We start from the raw sequence: 20,282 nt of genomic DNA on the forward strand, positions 1-20,282 counted from the left end.
TCCGTCATCCGGGAAAAAAACGTCACGCACAGATACCTTGCCCACTGAGTCCGATGCGTTAATTATCCAATATTCGTTGCGAAGATTCGCAACGAAAAGAAAACTACCGCGATCCTATTGATCCACAACTGGCAGTGTGTCTGTGTGGCTCTCTGTCTCTCTCCTCCCCCCCCCCCCTTCCCCATAGACACCCCAATGATACACACACACACACACACCGCGTCCCGCATTCCAAGCTGCTCTGCAATCACCCGCCACATTCTGTCTTTTAATTCCGAATCTCTGTATTCCTGCTTTGCCATAAAATGCTTTGTGCTGGGAGACGAAGTGAATTAACTTCTCAGACGCCATTTTTCATTGTGAATAGCAACACTACGGCGGCTCTGGGTGGTCAAACACCTGTCAAAACGATTTCATGGATGCGGAAAAACGCAGAAAATCGAACCTCGTCCGAAAACTTAAATGACGGACGTAATTGTCGGACTCGGTGTGTCAATGATGATTGACACAAATGAGGTCGTATTTTTATTTTTTTCGTGCGTCAATTTCGGACGAAAAAACGGACTCTATGTGCAAGGACCTTCATTCTCAAACAGCTAAGTTCTCAAGCAATTGTGATGTCATCAGTGATGTCACTCAACAATTGTGATGTCATCAGTGAGTGATGCCATCAGTTATGTTATGTTGTCATAATGTCATGATGTCATAATCTTATGACGTCATAACTTTAGGATGCCATGTTAGGATGTCATGATGTCATAATGTTATGATGTCATAATGTTATGTTATGATGTCATAATGTAACACACACTTTAGTCCCTTCATAAAGCCTTCTGTTTGGGACTACACACACAGTTGGTGCGGTACAATGACAGACCTGAATGAATAGGGGCTCTAGCAGGTCATGACAACTGGTAGCTCCATGATGCCGCCCATGCAGGAGACCTGGACAAACTGAGGACCCGGCTGCAGGAAGACCACTTCAGAAGGTGTATCAATGAGTGGGTTTGGTGTCGTGTTGGCATCCCTCTGGTGCTCGCAGCCAGGCGGGGTCACTGCCTGTGTGGCCCACCTGATCACCCAGGGAGCCCAGGTAGACCTAGCTGATGAGAGGGACCGCATGCCACTCTACTGGGCCGTGGGTTGCGGTAATCTGGACTGTGTCCGGATCCTCCTGGAAGCCGGGGTCAACCCCAGCGGAACTGCTCACACCCTCCGGCAGTCTCCTCTCTACATCAGCGTGTTTCGTCACTGCCTGGACTGCTTCCGCCTGCTCCTCCAGGCCACTGGCGTTCTGACCCGTGATGTGGCTTCTCACCTGGTGGATGAGGTGCTGCTCCTGGACCACGGCGCCGACCCAGCCCTGGTGAGGAAGCGATGAAGGACTTCATGCTCCACCAAAACTGACTTGGACTGTCAATTTATGGCATTTGTGGCTTTATCAAAGACTGCATGGCAAACCTGGGATGTTTATAACAAGGCTTCTGATGTTTTCCTCAAACTCAGCCATTATCAATGAACAATAGATTATGCCGACATGAAGATCTTGGAAAACTTTGCTGGACATGTTTGCTCAGAAGCAGAGGCCATACTGTAGGAAGGAAGCCATCCCTCCTACTCAAGCTGCTCTACTCCAGCAGGTAAACCATGCTGCCTACCAGGCTTGCTGTACTCCAGCAAGTAACGCGTGCTGCCTACCAGGCTGGATGCATATGGACCAATCATTACTTTGTCAATCAGAAGCACAAAGTCCTTCCGACTAGGGCTGGATCAAGATAGGTGTGGCAGAGGTGTGGATGCAGACTTGAATGCCGTGGAGTGCAAATGCTACAGCTTTGGTCTTGCTAGCACAGCACTGTGTAGCTGCAGATGCAGATGTGAAGATTAGACCCAGAGCATAGGTTAGTTGATTATACATGCACATTTTCATATAACATAACTGTTGGTCCTCAAATTGTGTATGCAATTTGTCCATCAGAATGAAGTGTCCCCTGTGTGCCCTAGACTACCTGCTGGCTGGGCGACCGTTGATTTCCTGTCCTCACCTTGACTCCCATTTTTCATAGCTATTTATTGTTTTAGCAAAAATGTATGTAAATAGTTTACAGCAAGATTTTCTATCTATATAAAAATAGGGTATTTAGTAGATCAAATATACTGAATTTATTTTATTTATTTATTTAGTCATATCTTCTTATGGGTATTCAATAGTAACCAAAGGATTGCTCCCCGTGCAAATATAAAATGTAAATTTTCTGTACATTTCTAATACAAAATGCCTGCTCTATTGGCAACTTCGCATCACTGATGACATCGCAATTGCTCGAGTGACCATCACTGATCACATCATGGAGTGCTCGAGTGACATCACTCAGCGCATAATTGCTCAACTTTGCATCACTGATTACATCAGTGAGTGATCAGTAGTGAGAGAAAAGTTGAGTCTGCACTCCGCCGTGACCACTACAGATGACATCATCAAGTGCTCGAGTGACATCACTGATGATGTCATAGACATTGTGACATCTTCAGTGACATCATTACTGGTCACAAATCTCACAATGTGGGACCAAAATCGCAGACAGAAAGACAGACAGATCCCACTTACTCAATTTTATATGATGATGATGATGATGATGATGATGATAACCGCTGTGAAACTATCAGGGGGAAAATGTAAGCCCTTCCCATTTAATGTCAACCTCCCTCAACCACACAAACACAGAACACAGCAAAGCAATGTCAAAGAACAAAAATACAGGCAGGGGGCAGCATCTCTGCACATAAAACTGTCAGACAATTCTAATGGGCCAGAAGTGATGTTTTAGAGGGAAAATGTTTGTCTGAGCGTATATAATATTTTTATTTAAATAGTTGCATAGTATACCTTTAATCTGCTCCACTAAGTGTGGAGACGAGGTATTTTGGACTGGTGTCACTAGAAGAAATGGCTAGTATCCGCCGACTTCAGCAAGGTCAGAGTTCACACATTGTTTCTAATGCCTGCCCAGTGCCGCACCCCCCCCCCCCCCCCAAATTCCCCCTCCCTCACACACAGAGGCGACAGGAAAAGGGATAGTAAGAACTGTTTACAGAGGAGATGTTTGCGTGGGCCAGGCTCTTAGCTCTGCTGAGTTAATGATGAACTGAATAGTAGGTGGACCGGCCACGCCAAGAGAAACCTCCAACCTCTTCATTGTGGCACGCTGCAGCTCTGATGACCTTAAATGAATGTGATGTGAGAGATGCAGATTACACCTTCCAGGCCCAGGCTCACAATCGTATGAATGCATTTCACTCCAATAAGATATTACATTCCCTCCTCCCTGCATTAGTGGATTACCTGAGCCGCTGGGGAGGTGTAAGGAGATCGCTCAGACTGCGACAGCATTACAGCATCGCCCAAAGCAAAGCGACTGAGGCCAGCGCAAAGCAAGGAGTCTTACTTTAGTCTTATGAGGCCAGCTGTAGACGCCAAAGCAAAGCGACTGAGGCCAGTGCAAAGCAACGAGTCTTACTTACTTAGTCTTATGAGGCCAGCTTGTAGACGGGCCGCTGCCATTAATCCTTGCTCTAACATTGTCATCTGTATTTTGTCTTTTCTCTTTTTATTTCTTAAATGTGTATGAATGAACTATTTGTTTGCAACATACCTGCCTTAAATTGCCCCTCAGGGGACTAACAACGTATTTTGAATTGAATTGAATGAAAAAAGTGAATGAATTGGGAAAAAATTGCAGAGAACAATGTAAAAATGGTTTTAGACCTGATGTTATTGCCTAATACTCAGATTCTGTATGGAGAAGGTTGGCTCAATGATTGACTTTATGTCCAAGAGCAAACACCACAACCCATAATCATCACGTCTCTGATACCACGTTTCAAACTGATAACGACTCATTCATCACTGCTGCTTTACTGGGCTAATTCTCTCGAAACTCACTCAGTTAACCTTTGATTGTATCAGAGCACTGGTAAACTGAATCTGGATTAAATGAGTTTCTGCCACTTCAGCAGGTGTAGAGTTGAATGTTATAGCCTATTTATTATGGCTTAATGACGCAAAAAGATTGTATAGTTTTTATGTCACAACATTATCTGAATATTGGGCTCACACTTTTAGATGTTTTATTACAGAAAGTGTATGAAACCCTAAATAGTCATACATTCTGTAGCACTTGGAATTCTAGTGAAAATAAATGATCCCTTTTGCTGGGGGACCCCTTGGAACTCCCTCAAGGACCCCACTTTGAGAACACTTAAGCAACCTTGCATTCCCAACACAAATCTTCGGTTCTCACCACTGCACACTATATAGTATTTGGACTTTTGACTATCTGAATGAATGGCAAATACTAGTCTCTGGATGTCTATTTGCATTGTAACATTTTGTATTGCATTGCTTTTGCATTGTGAGGTTTATATTTTAATACAATTCTGAAGTGGAGGCAGCTGGAAGGTCACTGGTTTCAATCTGCTGGAAAAATGTGCATGATGTAAATGAATGAGCCGTGCTTTCCCTCCCTCAACAATATCATCGAGCTGCCTTTGAGCAAGGCACTTGACCCCCAACTGCCCCTGTGGAGCTGCTCATTGACAGACAGTAAATTCCCAGGTGTGAATGTTGTGCATCGGTGTGCATGTGAAACAGGGCTTTACTGGAAGAGAGCGTGTGTGTACTCAGCTGACTTTCCCCCTAGATGAATAAAGGTTCAGAAATCGTTGTGTTTTGTGTAAACTTTCTTCTGTGAATCTTTAAAACAAACTGTTTTGTCCCTGTGCTGGAGCCCAAGTAGTGCAGAGGGATCACCATTACAGGAGCGCTTTCCTCCTCCGTTACTCCCCTCCTCCCTCCATCTGTACTAAATTGTCCCTGGTGTGGATACATTTTCAAGGTTCTGGCATGTAGCTTGGGTGTGTGCATTGTGTGTGTGTGTGTGTGTGTGTGTGTGTGTGTGTGTGTGTGTGTGTGTTATTGTGAGTATACATATCCCTAGAGTGGATTGGTTTTCAGAGATTGGTGGCGTGGCTAGAGCAGATTCAATTTGGCATCTATTTTAATCCCAAGGATGTGAAAGTCACAGCCGCCTAATCATCATCCCAGGCATCGTTACCCGCCCATAAGGAAATGCTGTGTGTGTATTGGTGTGTGTGTGTGTGTGTGTGTGTGTGTGTGTGTGTGTGTGTGTGTGTGTGTGTGTGTATGAGTGTGTGTGTGTGTGTGTGCACGTTTGTGTGTGTGTGCACGTGTGTGCACAGGTATAGAATGCTTCTGGCTGCTTTATACATTACTAGGCATCTTGTGCACTATGCGTGCTCGATTTCTACGCTCGCCCACTGTGCGGGCTTGCCCGCCCTGCAGCTCGCCGAGTTGGCCCTGCAGCTCGCATACCCAGCTCGGCCGCTGCGCGGCCTCGCCTGCAGCGTGGCCTCGCCTGCTCTATTGGCGCGCACGTGCGTGTGTTTTTTTTTTGTTGCTCACAAAATGTTATTGCCTTTAAGTTTACATGTGTGCAGGTGTGTGTGTGTGCGCGCCCCCTTCAAGTTGACATCAGTGCCTATGATGATGATTTTGCTCTTATGACATCACTGATGACATCATCAGTCTTATGACATCACTGATGACATCATCAGTGATGTCACAATGCCTCCCAATGACATCATCAGTGGGACAAAAATTGAAACAAACAAACAAACATTGCCCACTTGCTCCCTTATAATAGATAGCGCCAACTCATGCTTATGGATTGAAATGTCTAATAAAAAGAGATAATGATATTCTAATCTGGAGTAGCTATGTGACCCTGTGTGAAGGACACTAATCTGGAATGGGTCTCAATCCCATTTCCTTATCTATTTTAGTCTGAAGACATGTGCTTTCAAGGTTTCTTTCAACTTCCCCTGGAGAATAACTGTGAGAGTTTAAGCCCTCTCTCACTCCCAACACATTAGGCTACTGATTTGGCAAACCCTCTGGTTTTTATTATTAAACATGAACACTCACCTACTTGACCCTGAAGCAGTGTTGGTCAAATCAGTAATAGTGGTGCAGAATCCCACCTTTTTATTTTCATTGTAAGTCCATTTGCTCTGTATATTGCAGTCCTGCAGCCACACTGCTGCTCTCCAATATACTATCCCAGGTGGCCTTATACCAACAGACGCTAGATGCCGCTGTTGTACCAACACTTTGTCCAGACTCTCACTATCACTTGTCTACCGACCCATAGATCTGCTATTAGGCCCCTGCAAATGAATGGTTGAAAATGTCTGAAGAGCTGTATCCTATTCACAATCGATTTGGGGAAAATAAATCACAGCACCCGTCCGTTGTTCATTATTTCTGAAATGTCTGTGAATGTATTATCTTTTTACAACTGATGACTTAATTTGCAAGGTGCAATTTTGTCATGAATGTTTTGTGTAGGCCTAGCTATGTAACATGTCAAAGGTCGAATAGCCTTTCTAGCCTAATTTTGGAACAAAACCTTTCATGTAAGCCTATGTCATGTAGCCTATATGTAGGCCTATATAGGCTAGATTGTAGGTTGAGATGTTATTTACAATGCAACCTGCTCCCGTTCGTGTGTAAAAGGCTACAGCAACAGAAGTAAGATGCATGGTAGGCGGCCCCCCTGGAGAGCAAACAGCAGGAAACAGCAGCATCCTCAGTCTAGATTGCCTACTCATCAGACATGGACCCATCAAGTCATAAATTCAGGGCAATTCACTTCAGAGACAGAATTCGCTCAGTCAATGCATCTTATCTTGGATAAATATTGACTTCTATGGGTTTCAGCTCAGAACAGACAAGAAGACAAGAACATGAATGTCCCCCCATGGGAATTTCCAGTTGATCAGCTCTGAAGGGCACATTCCACCTAATAAAAAAAATGCTGCTCCAGTCCCCCCAGCATCAAAGTCTCTGTGCATGGGGAGGAGGCAGAGGAATGATCATGTTTTGCAAACCCAGCTATCTGGGCCCATGATAAAACTTGCCTACACACAAATGTCGCCCCGAGGGTTGCGTGACTTTGAAAGGATGCTAGTGCCCAAAGTAATAATTTCCATGGCGCATCACAGTAAACAGCTAGGCTACCAAATAAAAAGTATGTGGGGGATCCCCTTCTCTTAGAATGACAGAGATTTATGCACTGGCTGGATTTGTGGCAGAGGCAATGTGTGTTTTCTCAGCAGCACTTAGCCTGGTCTACTCAAACTAATCCGAAGAATAATTAAAAATCAGATTTTTGTGTGTGAATTCTTGCCAAACTTAAAAAAGAAGCCAAACACTTAAAATATTTGAAGTTTTATAGGCTGTGTGTCTGTTAGAAGTTTTTCATTCATAAAGAAAGCAAGTCACTGCCAGGCAAACCAAAGCAGGGAGTGATTGTGGCATGGTCCCTGCTTGCCTTGGGTTTGATTTGTAGGGGCTGTGGTGGGCTGAAGGAGTGGGCTGGTTGGTTCCACTCTTATTACTAGGCTGTTTCTTGGAGTCTTCCTACAGAGAGCGCAGGGAAGAAGTTCGCACCAGTTTGCCTCCAATCCAGTCGAGGTTTCAATAGCAGCAGCGCGGCAGGGGAGGGACGCACTGCCAGCACTCAGGATACCCACTCATACACATTCACCCCACTCATACACACTAGAGCAGAGTTAAATCCGCAAGAAAACTGCCAACACGCACCAGAGCAGCCGCCTAATTGATAGGCTCCTACAGCAGAACTGAACTGAGGAAACTATTGGACACTGAAGAGGACAACTTGCTATTTGAATTTTCTTTTAAATCAAATTTCCTTTAGTTTAGTAAGGTTTTTATTTATTGTGGCGATCGATATCAGAGTTGTTTTGAAAGCAAGCAGCACCATACTTCAGACAACTTCGTCGTTTCATAGTCCACAAGGTAAGACTGCCTGCTTGAACGTTTGTCTATTTTTCGTGTGATCTTGCGTATTACGGCATGTGCGTGTGCGCCTCTGACACTGATTTAGCGGGCTTCTGTTAAATTACCGTATAACGGCGGTAGGCTGATGGGAAGAAAACTAACTTTCAATATTTTCCTCAACTTTTCTGAAGCTTTTATTTTGACTCTGGATAAAAGCTCCAAATAAAAACAGAGTGAAGCAGTCTTGCCTTTGAAACGGCTGCCAGAGAGAGAGAGGGGAAGAGGTTTTGCGGTTTACAACTCCGGGAAGTTAAAAGTTTCAAACACATTTCAATCAAGCCCCAACTCGCATGCTCTTTTAATTTTAGACTCTTTGGTTTGGGCTGTGTTACAGCGCACGGCACGGTGGCGACGAAGACTCCCAGCGAAACTGATGAACTTTAGCCGGAGTGCTGAAAATCCCCTCGCTTTGTGCTCCTATACGTTCCCATGCTCCCAGGGGTGACAGAGCACCCAATAAAGCCACCAGACGCGATTCATCAATATGCGTCCTCCTCGGCTCGCCCCCATTTCTAATGCCCAGTGCGCTATGTGGGCTATTCTCTCAATCTATGCTTTTGATTGATTGTGGAGCTGCGGATGTGAAGTGAAAACCTTGCATGGCTGTGAGTTGCAGTGTAATTTAGTGGAGGTTGTTTCCCCTTGTCACCCATGGCTTTACGCACCTGCACTAAACGGGGTTATAGGCAGCAATAGGCTATGATACCGTTTATTCAATCTATTGCAGGTCTAATTCCCACTGGCTTTCATTGAAATTTAGGATATATTTTATTTTCTATTGCCTAATTTTATTTTATTTTATTCTATTGTGTTTATTTATTTTGTTCAAGGCAGATTAGTATTTTAGTTTATTTTGGGAGTTGTATTTCCTCCATCCAGTACATTATGTGAGACCCATGTTTTTCCCTTCAGACTCGAGTATTTAATGAGAGACAGACTCGGGATGGGAATTTGAATAACTGTATTTAGTAGCAGGGTGAAGCCACACTGCCTCCCTTCTACTTTCTCAGGAGAATGAATCATGAACAAAAGTCTTAAAATGGGAAGGTCTGCGTTGCATACCGTAACTAAACCGTGATTTGCATATGAAAACTCCGGGCTGAAAGAATTCCGCCAGTGTTGCTATAGCCAATCGCGTCCAGAGAAGTGACAGGCTGCGGTGTAGGACCTAGGCTATATAGCCTGCCCTACAGTCTCCTCCGCGATGCCTTTGTCCGGACTGGATGTCACCTCCAGAGTCATTGGTGGAAGATTAAGGACATGGTGACACGTTTTTATTTCCTTGTTAAATTATTCATCATATCCACACCCACTCCCGGTCCCCCGGCACATTCACTGTGCAAAGCCCCTCATTATGCTGCCTAGATGGACACAAGCAGTGCCCTCAGCCTGGCTGCTGAACAGGGCTTCTGTCTGTGCTCCCTCTGCCCAGCACCTACGGATCATGATTGACTCATTTCCCACGATGCTGCTTATCCTTGATGATGGGCAGTGGGTGGATGACTTTCCCATGGGCCATTCGGTGTTGTAGCCTAATCCAGGGGTTTCAAAAGTGAGGTCCGGGGACCCCCAGGGGTCCTTGAGGAGGCTCCAGGGGGTCCCCAGCAAAAAGCGGAATGTATAGCCTACGTTGACTATAATTCTATCCATAAGTGACACAATGACAGAATGTATGACTATTTTGGTCACAGGTTTCATACACTTTCTGTAATAAAAGATAAAAGCTCAAATCTTATCAGATGGGGGACCCTGGGACAAAATCTTATCAAATGGGGGTCCGACGTGGTTTAATTTGTGTCAGTTTAGACATCCTTGACGTGAAGAAGTTTGAGAACCTGTGTGTATGATCACCCTCGGCAGCCACAATGCGAGCAATGCAGAGCACGCATCAGTCAGAGGTGCCCCTCCTCTTCATCTGAATGGCTCATTTTTCCTCATAGAAAGTTGCCCCTGCGACCTGACCCGCTCTCCCAACTGACACAAGCATTCCAGGTCGCAGTGCTAAACGCACGCTCCGGAGATGGGCTGTAAAGAAGAGGGGCTGAGAGGGAAACTGGGCTCTCCTTCCCCTCGTGCTATTGTGCCAACATGTCTTTGTGGTCTGATGATGTGGATAGTTCAGAAACTCAAACTGTGAGTGATGTTGTGGATGGCGAGGAGACAGGTCCTGAGTGATGATTTAGACTTATACTCAGTGTGGAGGAGAGGAATGTGATGGTTTTGGACACACACACACACACACACACACACACACACACACACACATACATACACACACACACACCAGATAGAATCTTGAGTCTTGGATTCGAGCCCTTACCACAGTCTCTACCAATTCATTAATGAGATGTTTGGCTCTCCAAGAGCACCAGACCTGCTTTGCTTTGGTTTGGCCTGCCTATAGAATAGGTCCAGGTCCAGTGTGGTTCCATCCTTGGCACTCTCAGCCGCATATCCTCCACTCAGTCCAATCCCCACGTTGGCCCTGAAGTGACAGCGGTGATGGAGCTTGCTACTGAAGACCTACCGTAAATCTGCCTTCAGAGTTCCTTTAAGAAAACACACGGAGGCTCCAGGTCCTGTGAGCCCTGCCAGGCGTCTTGTTGGGTGGAATCCGAAATGTCTCTTTATTTGTGTTGAAATTAAAGTGTCTTTTATTCCCTCCCGTTCTGTTAACGAGCTCCATGTGGCAGCAGGCAGGAGGCTTATCCGTCCTGACAAGGAGCTGGAGGGGAGGAGAGAGAGCGCTTCAATAAAGTGAGGGGAGAAAGGGAAGGTCAGGGTTAGTGTGGTGCTCACACACTCGTGCAGAGATTCTCAACCTTTTTCATACGCCGACCCTCATTTAGTCCACATGAGAGCCACATACCCCCATTGACGAGGTTTTTGTCTCTTGGACCCAAATCTGAGAATATTTTTTACTGTCAGATTAGATTTGGTCAAGAACTCCATGACTGTTTTGTAGGCATTCTTCATTTGACATTTCCTAACTGTGTTAACTTATCGTAAATTAAATAATGCTGAAGTTGAACAATTCATCCGTTTGCTGGGGAGTGGGGCCTCCTGGAACCCCCAAAAGGACCCCTCAGTGGTCCCCGGACCCCACATTGAGAACCATTGCACTGATGCACATGCACGAGCAGACGTGCACACATGCTAACTGATTGGGATGAGACCAAGCCGCTCCGCTTTGTTCAGAAACCCCTCCATACATGGTGATCATTCGCTTATACTCGATGTGTTCTTTACTTCACATTGGCTGCTGGAAATGCACACACACACACACACACACACACACACACACACACACACACACACACACACACACACACACACACACACAGAGCAGACATGTTGAATGATCACTTCATTTTACCTTTGTTATGTGAATTATGTTGAGTGGTCGATCAGGAGTAATTGTATTCTTTAGGATTTTGCTTTAATCTGATCAGTGGATTGAAAATGATTTTAATTAGCCAGTTGATTGATGTCATTGAAAAGATTGCATCCATCTGGGACATGTGAAGTGTAAAGGCATAGTGTGAACTATTTTGTTTTGGCTTTGTACATAATATCCCATTTTGCTTGTAATGGTCCTGAATGTGACCAAGGTCAAAGTTGTTATAGTAGAAATTTACATGATGGCATTCCAATCTTCAAGTACTCAACTATTATAATCACACAGGAATTTAACATGAAGGGGGTTTTAACATCACTAAATGTATCTGAAAATTGACAGGCTGTAAAGAAACATGCAAATCATTACAGAATGATTTGGAGTCATTTTCTAGTTCTTTTTTCTTTTCATCTTTTTTTTTAACATTAATTGATGATGTAGGCATTTTTAGGTGACAGCCGTGGGAAGAAAGATCATCACTATTTTCCTCCATCAGAGAGGTTCAGTCTAGACCACTGCATTCTGCCTGTAATCCCATTACACAGACCTCTAGATTCCACAACCTTCCAGTTAGAACATATGACTGTTTTCACCCAAAGGGTCTCGAACAAAGTTCTAGCTAAAGTGAAACAACAAAAAAGTATACATACATACATAAATAAATAAATAGAAAGCAGCAGCAAAACAAAGTTGACACGATTGTGGGTGACCTTGCCTTAAAATTATCTTCCCCCAAATTACGATCATACATTCTTCCTCATTCTAATTAAACATTAGGCTTTATTTGTTCCAGATGCCGCTTTTTTGATGTTTTATTTTGGTTAGGGAACTTTGTGGCATGAGAATGGTGCAGGCCTGTATATATAAGCAGATCCATCCGAGTCCGTATGACTATGTGTACTGTGAGCTGTCCCATCCAAGTCTGTATGACTATGTATACTGTGAGCTGTTATAACCCAACCCATCCAAGTCCATATGGCTATGTGTAGTGTGTGCTGTTGCACAGGGCAGACACAGGCTCATCAGGGAATGTATAGCATTTAGTGCAGGTGGCATAAGTGAAAATATTGTCAGGTTGGTTTTAAATCAGTCATGCATGTGGAGAGCACATGAGAGACACGCTGGAGACGCACAAGCCACACATCCCAAGCGTCCAAAACTAGGCAAGAACATGTATGAAACTCTTACGGTATGAGTGATAGCAGACATTATATCTAATGACATCAACATGTTAGCCAGTGCCATTGCGTGGGCCCGATGGAGCAGCCGGGGACGGGGGCCTCTCTGTGTCTGTGTTTGGGGACAGAATGAAAGAGGGCTCTGAGCAGCGACGTACACACCACCTCGGCGCTGTCTTGAGTATTAATAGACATGTCTTTGTTCCGACCGACACGCTTCTGAAGTGGAATGAGACAAGCCGAGCAGATAAGGATCTCCTCTCCCTGTGAGTCAAACCTCAAAGTACCACTTACATGGCTTTCCTCTGCTCTCTGAAGTCTGGCCGCGTGACGTGACGGGAGGCTGGCCTCCGACAACGGCGGAGACGGAGACACTGACAGGAGCTGTCAAGGGCTTTTCTCTGGCCTGCGTTTTTTTAAAGGACGATAATGTAGTAATGAAGGCATGTTTGTAGTGCGGCGGTACGTCCAGGCCTGGCTCCCTCTGGTTTGACTTATCTGTCTCTACAGCGAGGGAAGGGCGGAGGGAACGCGCAGGGGCGTAGCCAGAAATGAAGTTGCAGGTGGGCCTGAATAAAAGTGGATGGGCCACACAATTCATTCCATACAGAATGCTCGGTGAGCTTATTCAGATGCGCCTGTCAGACCCAACAGATCGTCATAACAGCCTGGCACAGCTGCCGAATAATCTCACACACACACCGCACTCGTTTGTGGTTGTAAAGTTTCATGAGGCGGTCCTATCCTAGAGGTCACAATAGGTCATTTTATACAGTGAAGTCAAATGTCAGAAAATGGTCACACTACAATGGAATGGCTAATATTGGGAATAACATAATCACACATGAATACAATTGGCCTGATTGATCAATAAGAGTATCAGCTTTACAGTCATACCCAATTTATGCAATTCCAAGACTGTTTAGGTACCCCAGTATGGAAAAAATTCAAATACAATAGAATACTGCATGCAAAAAACCTTTCTTGCCGAAAACTGCATGGGAATGCCCACGGCCCATCATAGTGCTAAGGCAAACTGAACTGAACTGAACTGCATGGGCTTAGCATAAAGTGGGCATGTCTGTAAAGGGGAGACTCGTGGGTACCCATAGAACCCATTCTCATTCAGATATCCTGAGGTGAGAGGTCAAGGGACCCCTTTCAAAATGACCATGCCAGTTTTTCCTTCACCAAAATGTAGCCAAACTTTGGAACGTTATTTAGCCTTCTTCCCGACAAGCTAGCATGACATCCTTGGTACCAGTGGAGGCCCGCTACAGCCTCTGAAAGGCAGTAATGTCGGCCACAGACGTAGAGGAGGTTCTTGTGATTGGATGGGCCTAGGCAAGAAGTGGGTGGGCCAGTGGGCCTAGGCCCAGCCAGGCCCACCCATAGCTGCGCCCCTGGGAACGCGTTGGACAGGACGGATAGGGAAAGGGAGGGCTGGGCTGTGCATTATATGGGCTCACGTGTGAATGAGAGAGAGATTAGCTGTATTTGTTGATGGAAAAATGTGATCAAGGGGAAGAGAGAAAGACAAGGAAGGGCGAGCGGAGAAAGGGAGAGGGAGAGAGGGGTCATTAAAAGGACACCATCTCTCTTGCAGTAAATGGCAGTAAAGTATCTGGCTAATCTGCCGTCATTATGCTGATTAAATCACCAGGGATTTGCCATTCCCATCAGCTGCAATCAATGGGGCCAAATCAATAGACAGGCGATACGTGAGAGGCTCTCAGCCACGGTCAGCTGCACCTAGTCACCTGAGCCACATCCTATATCTATATATCACTCCACATTTTTCATATAGCTTTCTATGAAATGGTATGGCTCCCTGGAGCTTCCAGCAATCTCTATTCCTCCACACATCCTCGTTTCAATCTAATCTCTCCCCCCTCTCTGTGGCCTGGAGACCCTTTTTGGTGTCCCTTACATTCTCTCTCTCTCTCTCTCTCTCTCTCTCTCTCTCTCTCTCTCTCTCTCTCTCTCTCTCTCTCTCTCTCTCTCTCTCTCAGAGATGCTAAGCTTCTGCAACTTGTATGAAAACATAATTTAGCACCATTAAACGAAACAAAAAAAATAATAAAGCAAAACTCTATATATAGAAACATAATATAGAAATTCTAAACTCTATACTGAAACTAGAACCTCTGTTGCCAATTCTAGCTGACATAAAAGCATAGCGTGTAGTCTTTTAAGTCGATGCCAAAATGCAAAAGGAGGGTAGGAGAGAGAAATGCAGAGATTCCTCCATACTTATGTATTTTTATTTGAATATTGAACACATAAAATACCGTAGGCGCTTTGCACACATTCTTCTCGAGTCAAACCATCAAAGTATTGAGTATTAAATTCAAACTCAAAATAAAAGAAAACACAATATTAAACAATATAAAGAATATAAAACAAAAATGATTGAAAAATGGAAATGACACTGAAACCCCCCCACATCTCACTAAAACAAAACTGAACCTGAAACCCTATTAGGAAAATAAATCCGAACCAAAACAACAGCTGATGCAAATTTTAAAACGATGATAACCCTGCTTATGTTCCCCTGGTTGTGTCATACTGTGAGTGAGATTTCACTGGTTCTTCTGTATTTTCCAGGATGAGGTGGTGTAAAGGAGCAGAGGGCTGGAGTGCGGTGGTCCTGGTGCTGCTGGGCCTGGGTGCTGTGGCCCAGAAGCTGCCCACGCGAGACGAAGGCCTGTTCCAGATGCAGATCAGAGACAAGGCGCTATTCCACGACTCGTCCGTCATACCGGATGGAGCGGAGATCAGTGGCTACCTGTTCAGAGACACGCCCAAAAGGTGACCCTTTCCCAGACAGTCTCTGAATCAGTTTCACTAGATACATCTTATCTTAGTGTGGCATCTGGGTCGTGTAGAGGTAAAAGCATAACCACCAGGGAGACCAGGGTTCAATTCCCGGCAGCGGTACCTTGATCAGACGTTCCTACAGAGACAATTGGCCATGTCTGCGGGTGGGAAACCGGTGGGGTATGAGTCCTGGTCGCTGCACTAGCGCCTCCTCTGGTCGGTCGGGCTGTCTGAACTGGGGGGAACAGCGTGATCCTCCCGCATGCTACGTCCTGCCGGTGAAACTCCTCGCTGTCAGGTGAAAAGAAGTGGCTGGCGACTGCACATATATTGGAAGAAGCATGTGCTAGTGTACGGCTCTCCCCAGATTGGCAGAGGGGGTGTAGCAACAAATGGGACAGCATGGGGGAAATAGCCAAGTACATTTGGGGAGAAAACATCACCATGCCATCATGAAGGTAAATGCCCACAGGCGAAATGCTCCTCAGTGATTTTCTAGTACTTCCACTGGATCTGCTGACCGAGCCATAGCAATCAGCGAGGAAAACATTGAACTTGTTGATGGGCACTTACTGTAAACAGATAGGAAACATCAGATGTTGCGCTGTAACATGAACTATTATCTTGAAGCGAAAATAAATAATTGATGAGAAAGTCGTGTTCATGTAATTGAGTGTCTGTCGGTTGAGAGCGAGAGAGACCAAGGTCAATGCTTTCAATAACATCTCTGCATGCTGTAGCATAATAATACGCTCAGGCAACTTGCTCTGATGTGTGCTTGCTTCATCTTGGATCACTTAAAAGTACGATATGAGTCAAAGTGAGTATGCGGTGCTCATATCGCCTTTAAATCTTATTCTGACAGGTACTACTTTGTTGTGGAGGAGGACAACACGCCCCTGTCTGTGACTGTGACGCCTTGTGACGCTCCTCTGGAGTGGAAACTCACTCTGCAGGAGCTGCCAGAGGAGGCCAGCGGAGAGGGATCAGGTAAAGTACATTAGGCAGTGGTGGAAGAGGTTAATCACATGTTATGTGAAAATATCACTACCCCCCCCCCCCCCCCACACACACACACAATTAACCTACGCACAGTACACAGTGATGTTAGGTTTTGTGTTTTGGTGGGTTTTAATTAAGTCACAGTCGTAGTGTCTAGTCTGACCACTTATGATGTCTGGCTTGACCAAAGTGACGTCTATAATTTTAGAGGAGGGCCCTGCTCTACTCAGCCTGCTGAATCAAAGCTATTACATCCCTTTACTTAGGCTCTGCTGCTCTTCTGAAGACAACTCCTGCTGCTCTGTCTGTCTGTCCGTCTGTCTACCTATCTGTCTGTGTGTGTGTGTGTGTGTGTGTGTGTGTGTGTGTGTGTGTGTGTGTGTGTGTGTGTCTGTGTGTCTGTCTGTCTGTCTGTGTGTGTGTGTGTGTGTGTGTCTGTCTGTCTGTCTGTCTGCCTACCTATCTGTCTGTCTTTCTTTCTGTCTTTCTTTCTTTCTTTCTTTCTTTCTTTCTTTCTTTCTTTCTTTCTTTCTTTCTTTCTTTCTTTCTAGCTCACACACTCATACTTTTTCTCCATCTGGAGACAGGCTCCTTTCAACACAAAAGATCAGACCCAATCATGCCAGACGAATAAATCTGTGGTTTACAGCACATGTAGCCTATGTGTGACGTGAGCATATATTTGAATGTGAATGCACGTGCAGCTGTGTGCGTTCGTGTGTGCGTGTGTGCGTGCGTGCGTTTGTCTGTGTGTGTCTAACCTTGTCAAATCAAATATTACAAAATGATTTATTGGGGGATTATATTGTTCAAGACATGTACCTAGAGTCAAGTGAAGAGAATTCCTCACTAAGTTGAAGCATAATGACAAATTTGCACACAAAAATCAAAAGATGAAAATCGGTGCCAAAGGTGGAAGCGTGACTTCACATAGGTGGAATGACATGGCGCTGTCAGCCATAGTTCATAGTGAACTGTAACTCCAGAGAAACTTCTTAGTCTCTTCCTGTCTTTGCTTCTCTTTTTCCTAAATGTGTCATCTGGGAGCAGATCTTTGAGCATTAATTTTTAGTACACCACTGAGCCCACTCTCTGGTTGACAAACATAATATTATGGTTTCTTGCTCAGCGGCAGTAAGACCTTAGCCTGTCTTCCTCGTGTAGAAGCTACAAGGCACCTCTTTGTAGCACAGCTTCCCCGGAAAGACCAAGTCAATACCGGCCTGTGATCTTAGGGGATGTTTAGAGTGAAAACATGGCTGGCTTGTGAGAGGCTAATCGTCCGTGAGGCTTCGTCATGACCTCACCAGCATCAACACATTAAACAGGTCATTTTTAGCACCCGTGGAAATTATTTCTCATCTCAGGCCAAATGGAATTTTCAATAAAAATCTGTAAAGATAATGAATCTTGGTCATATCAATGTAGGCCCATTTGGAAGCAGTGCTATGGAAAGTGCTTATGTTGTGCCTGTTTGTCTTCCAGGAGAGCCTGAACCTCTGGACCAGCAGAAGCAGCAGGTGACAGTCGATGAGGGGACAGAGCTCTTCACCTATAAGGGCAATGATGTGGAGTCCTATGTGGCCACCAGCACGCCTTCTGGTCTCTACCAGTTGGAACTGCTGTCCACAGAGAAAGACAGCAACTTCAAGGTGTACGCCACCACCACTCCAGAGTCCGACCAGCCCTACCCAGAGCTGCCCTACGACCCTCGGGTGGACGTGACGGCGCTGGGTCGCACCACCGTCACCCTGGCCTGGAAGCCTACGCCCACAGGCTCTTTGATGGGCCAGCCCGTCCAGTACTGCGTCGTCATCAACAAGGAGCACAACTTCAAGAGCATGTGTGCTGCTGAAGCTAAGATCAGCGCCGATGACGCCTTCATGCTGGCTCCCAAGCCCGGCAGAGACTTCAGCCCGTTTGACTTTGCCCACTTTGGTTTTGTCCCCTCTGACAATGATTTTGGCAAGGACCGTGGCCTGACAAGCAACAAGATCTGGCGGGCCTACACAGCCAAGCCCAAAGCCTCAGACATTCTCAAGGTGTGTATTGGCAATAAGAATATTTTCACGGTGTCGGACCTGAAACCAGACACGCAGTACTACTTTGACGTGTTTGCTGTGAACACTGCCACCAACACCAGCACAGCGTACGTGGGCACGTTCGCCCGCACCAAAGAGGAAGCTCGTCAGAAGACGGTGGAGCTGAAGGATGGCAAAGTGTCCGACGTCTTCATCAAGAGGAAGGGCAGCAAGTTCCTGCGCTTCGCTCCCGTCTCGTCCCACCAGAGGGTCACTCTGTTCGTCCACACGTGTCTGGACGCGGTGCAGGTGCAGGTGAGGCGCGACGGCAAGCTGCTGCTCTCCCAGAACGTGGAGGGCGTACGGCAGTTCCAGCTGCGGGGCAAGCCAAAGGCCAAGTACCTGATCCGTTTGCGAGGCAGCAGGAAAGGGGCGTCCACCCTGAAGGTGCTCGCCACCACACGACCCAGCAGCAAGCAGCCCTTCCCCTCGCTTCCCGAGGACACGCGCATCAAGGCCTTCGACAAGCTGCGCACCTGCTCCTCCGCCACCGTGGCCTGGCTGGGCACGCAGGACCGCAACAAGTACTGCATTTACCGCAAGGAGGTGGCTGAGACTTACGGCGAGGAGCAGCGGCGTCGCGAACAGAACCAGTGCGCTGGGCCAGAGAGCCGCAGGAAGTCAGAAAAGGTCCTGTGCAAGTACTTCCACAGCCCGAACCTGCAGAAGGCTGTGACTACAGAGACCATCACAGGGCTGGAGCCAGGCAAGACCTACTTGCTGGACGTTTATGTGGTCGGCCACAGCGGGCACTCCGTCAAATACCAGAGCAAACTGGTGAAAACAAGGAAATACTGCTAAATGACTCTGCAAAGAATAAATCTATTATAAATATATATATTAAATAAGTTTATTTAACTCTAAGTGATATTCTACTAAGGAGTGTATACAGACTGACTACTCACACAGCTGATGGGCCTGTGGCAGTGACTGAACTGTTTGTAGAGAGAGATATCAACCTGTATATTTATGTTTACATTTCATCGTGGCTCGTCTGGGTGACCCGCAGCAAGCGGTGCTTCGTCGCCAGGCCTGAGGTCTCTACATCCTGTGGCCATCAGGGAGGCAGAACTTCAAAGAAGATCATTTCTCATCTTGTGTTGTTTCTCTGTTGCTGCATGACATTTGCTTCTGTCTGTCATATTTGTTTGTTCCTTCCTTCAGTTTCAAATCACCGGAGGAGATACAGTAGCTACCCGCATTGTATAGTTCTCTCACTGCATATTCAGTACGTTTTAGGAGGGATTTAAATTATTTTATACTTTTTGCCTTACTTTTTTTGATTGTTTTTATTGATGACGATAATAACTGTTGCGAGGAAATTCCAATTCTATGAGGAAATTGTCGTAGTCGAGACATTCCCTTGTGTATCTCAGCCAGTGTTTTGCTCTAGAGCCCATCTGTAAATGTGTTCTGTGCTGGAGGTCTGTGTATTATCACTGTATCACTGTGTGTGTCACATGTACAGAGTTGTCCTGCCAATATTCATGTACATAAACACTAAATATAGAACAAGTAATCCCTGTGTCACCCTGGGTGTCATGTTCTTCTGCCAAGCTGTTAACATCACAATCATGGCTTGGAGATGAAAGGGCACACACACATGCATGTTGTGTTTATAGACTGGGAGGGCTAAATTATTATGGCCACATAGGCAGAACTTGATACTTGAGAGTGATTAAATGAAATGATAACTTGATCCCACGAATGGTTTGTGACTCACAGAAAGACTGATTGACTCTGAGGGATTAATTATTCACTGGAGTGATTTTTAAACCACTTTATAAAAGATCTCACATGTTTCAGCCACTATAGAACATAGAGCCTCTTTCACTCCAATCACTGTGTCACAGATGTACAGT

General features: G+C 45.6%; 1 protein-coding gene across 1 annotated transcript; it reads left to right on the top strand.

Moving 5' to 3' along the window:
- The first annotated feature begins 7,760 nt into the window (after positions 1-7,760).
- Positions 7,761-20,041, top strand: ndnf (neuron-derived neurotrophic factor). The gene is made up of 4 exons (XM_083647741.1): positions 7,761-7,900; positions 15,125-15,328; positions 16,203-16,327; positions 17,825-20,041. Exons 2-4 carry the CDS (start codon positions 15,126-15,128, stop codon positions 19,219-19,221), a joined length of 1,725 nt encoding a protein of 574 aa, XP_083503867.1. The 5' UTR covers positions 7,761-7,900; position 15,125; the 3' UTR covers positions 19,222-20,041.
- Positions 20,042-20,282: the final 241 nt, after the last annotated feature.

The sequence above is a fragment of the Poromitra crassiceps genome, assembly GCF_964638095.1.
Source record: "Poromitra crassiceps genome assembly, chromosome: 12".
Classification (NCBI taxonomy): domain Eukaryota; kingdom Metazoa; phylum Chordata; class Actinopteri; order Beryciformes; family Melamphaidae; genus Poromitra; species Poromitra crassiceps.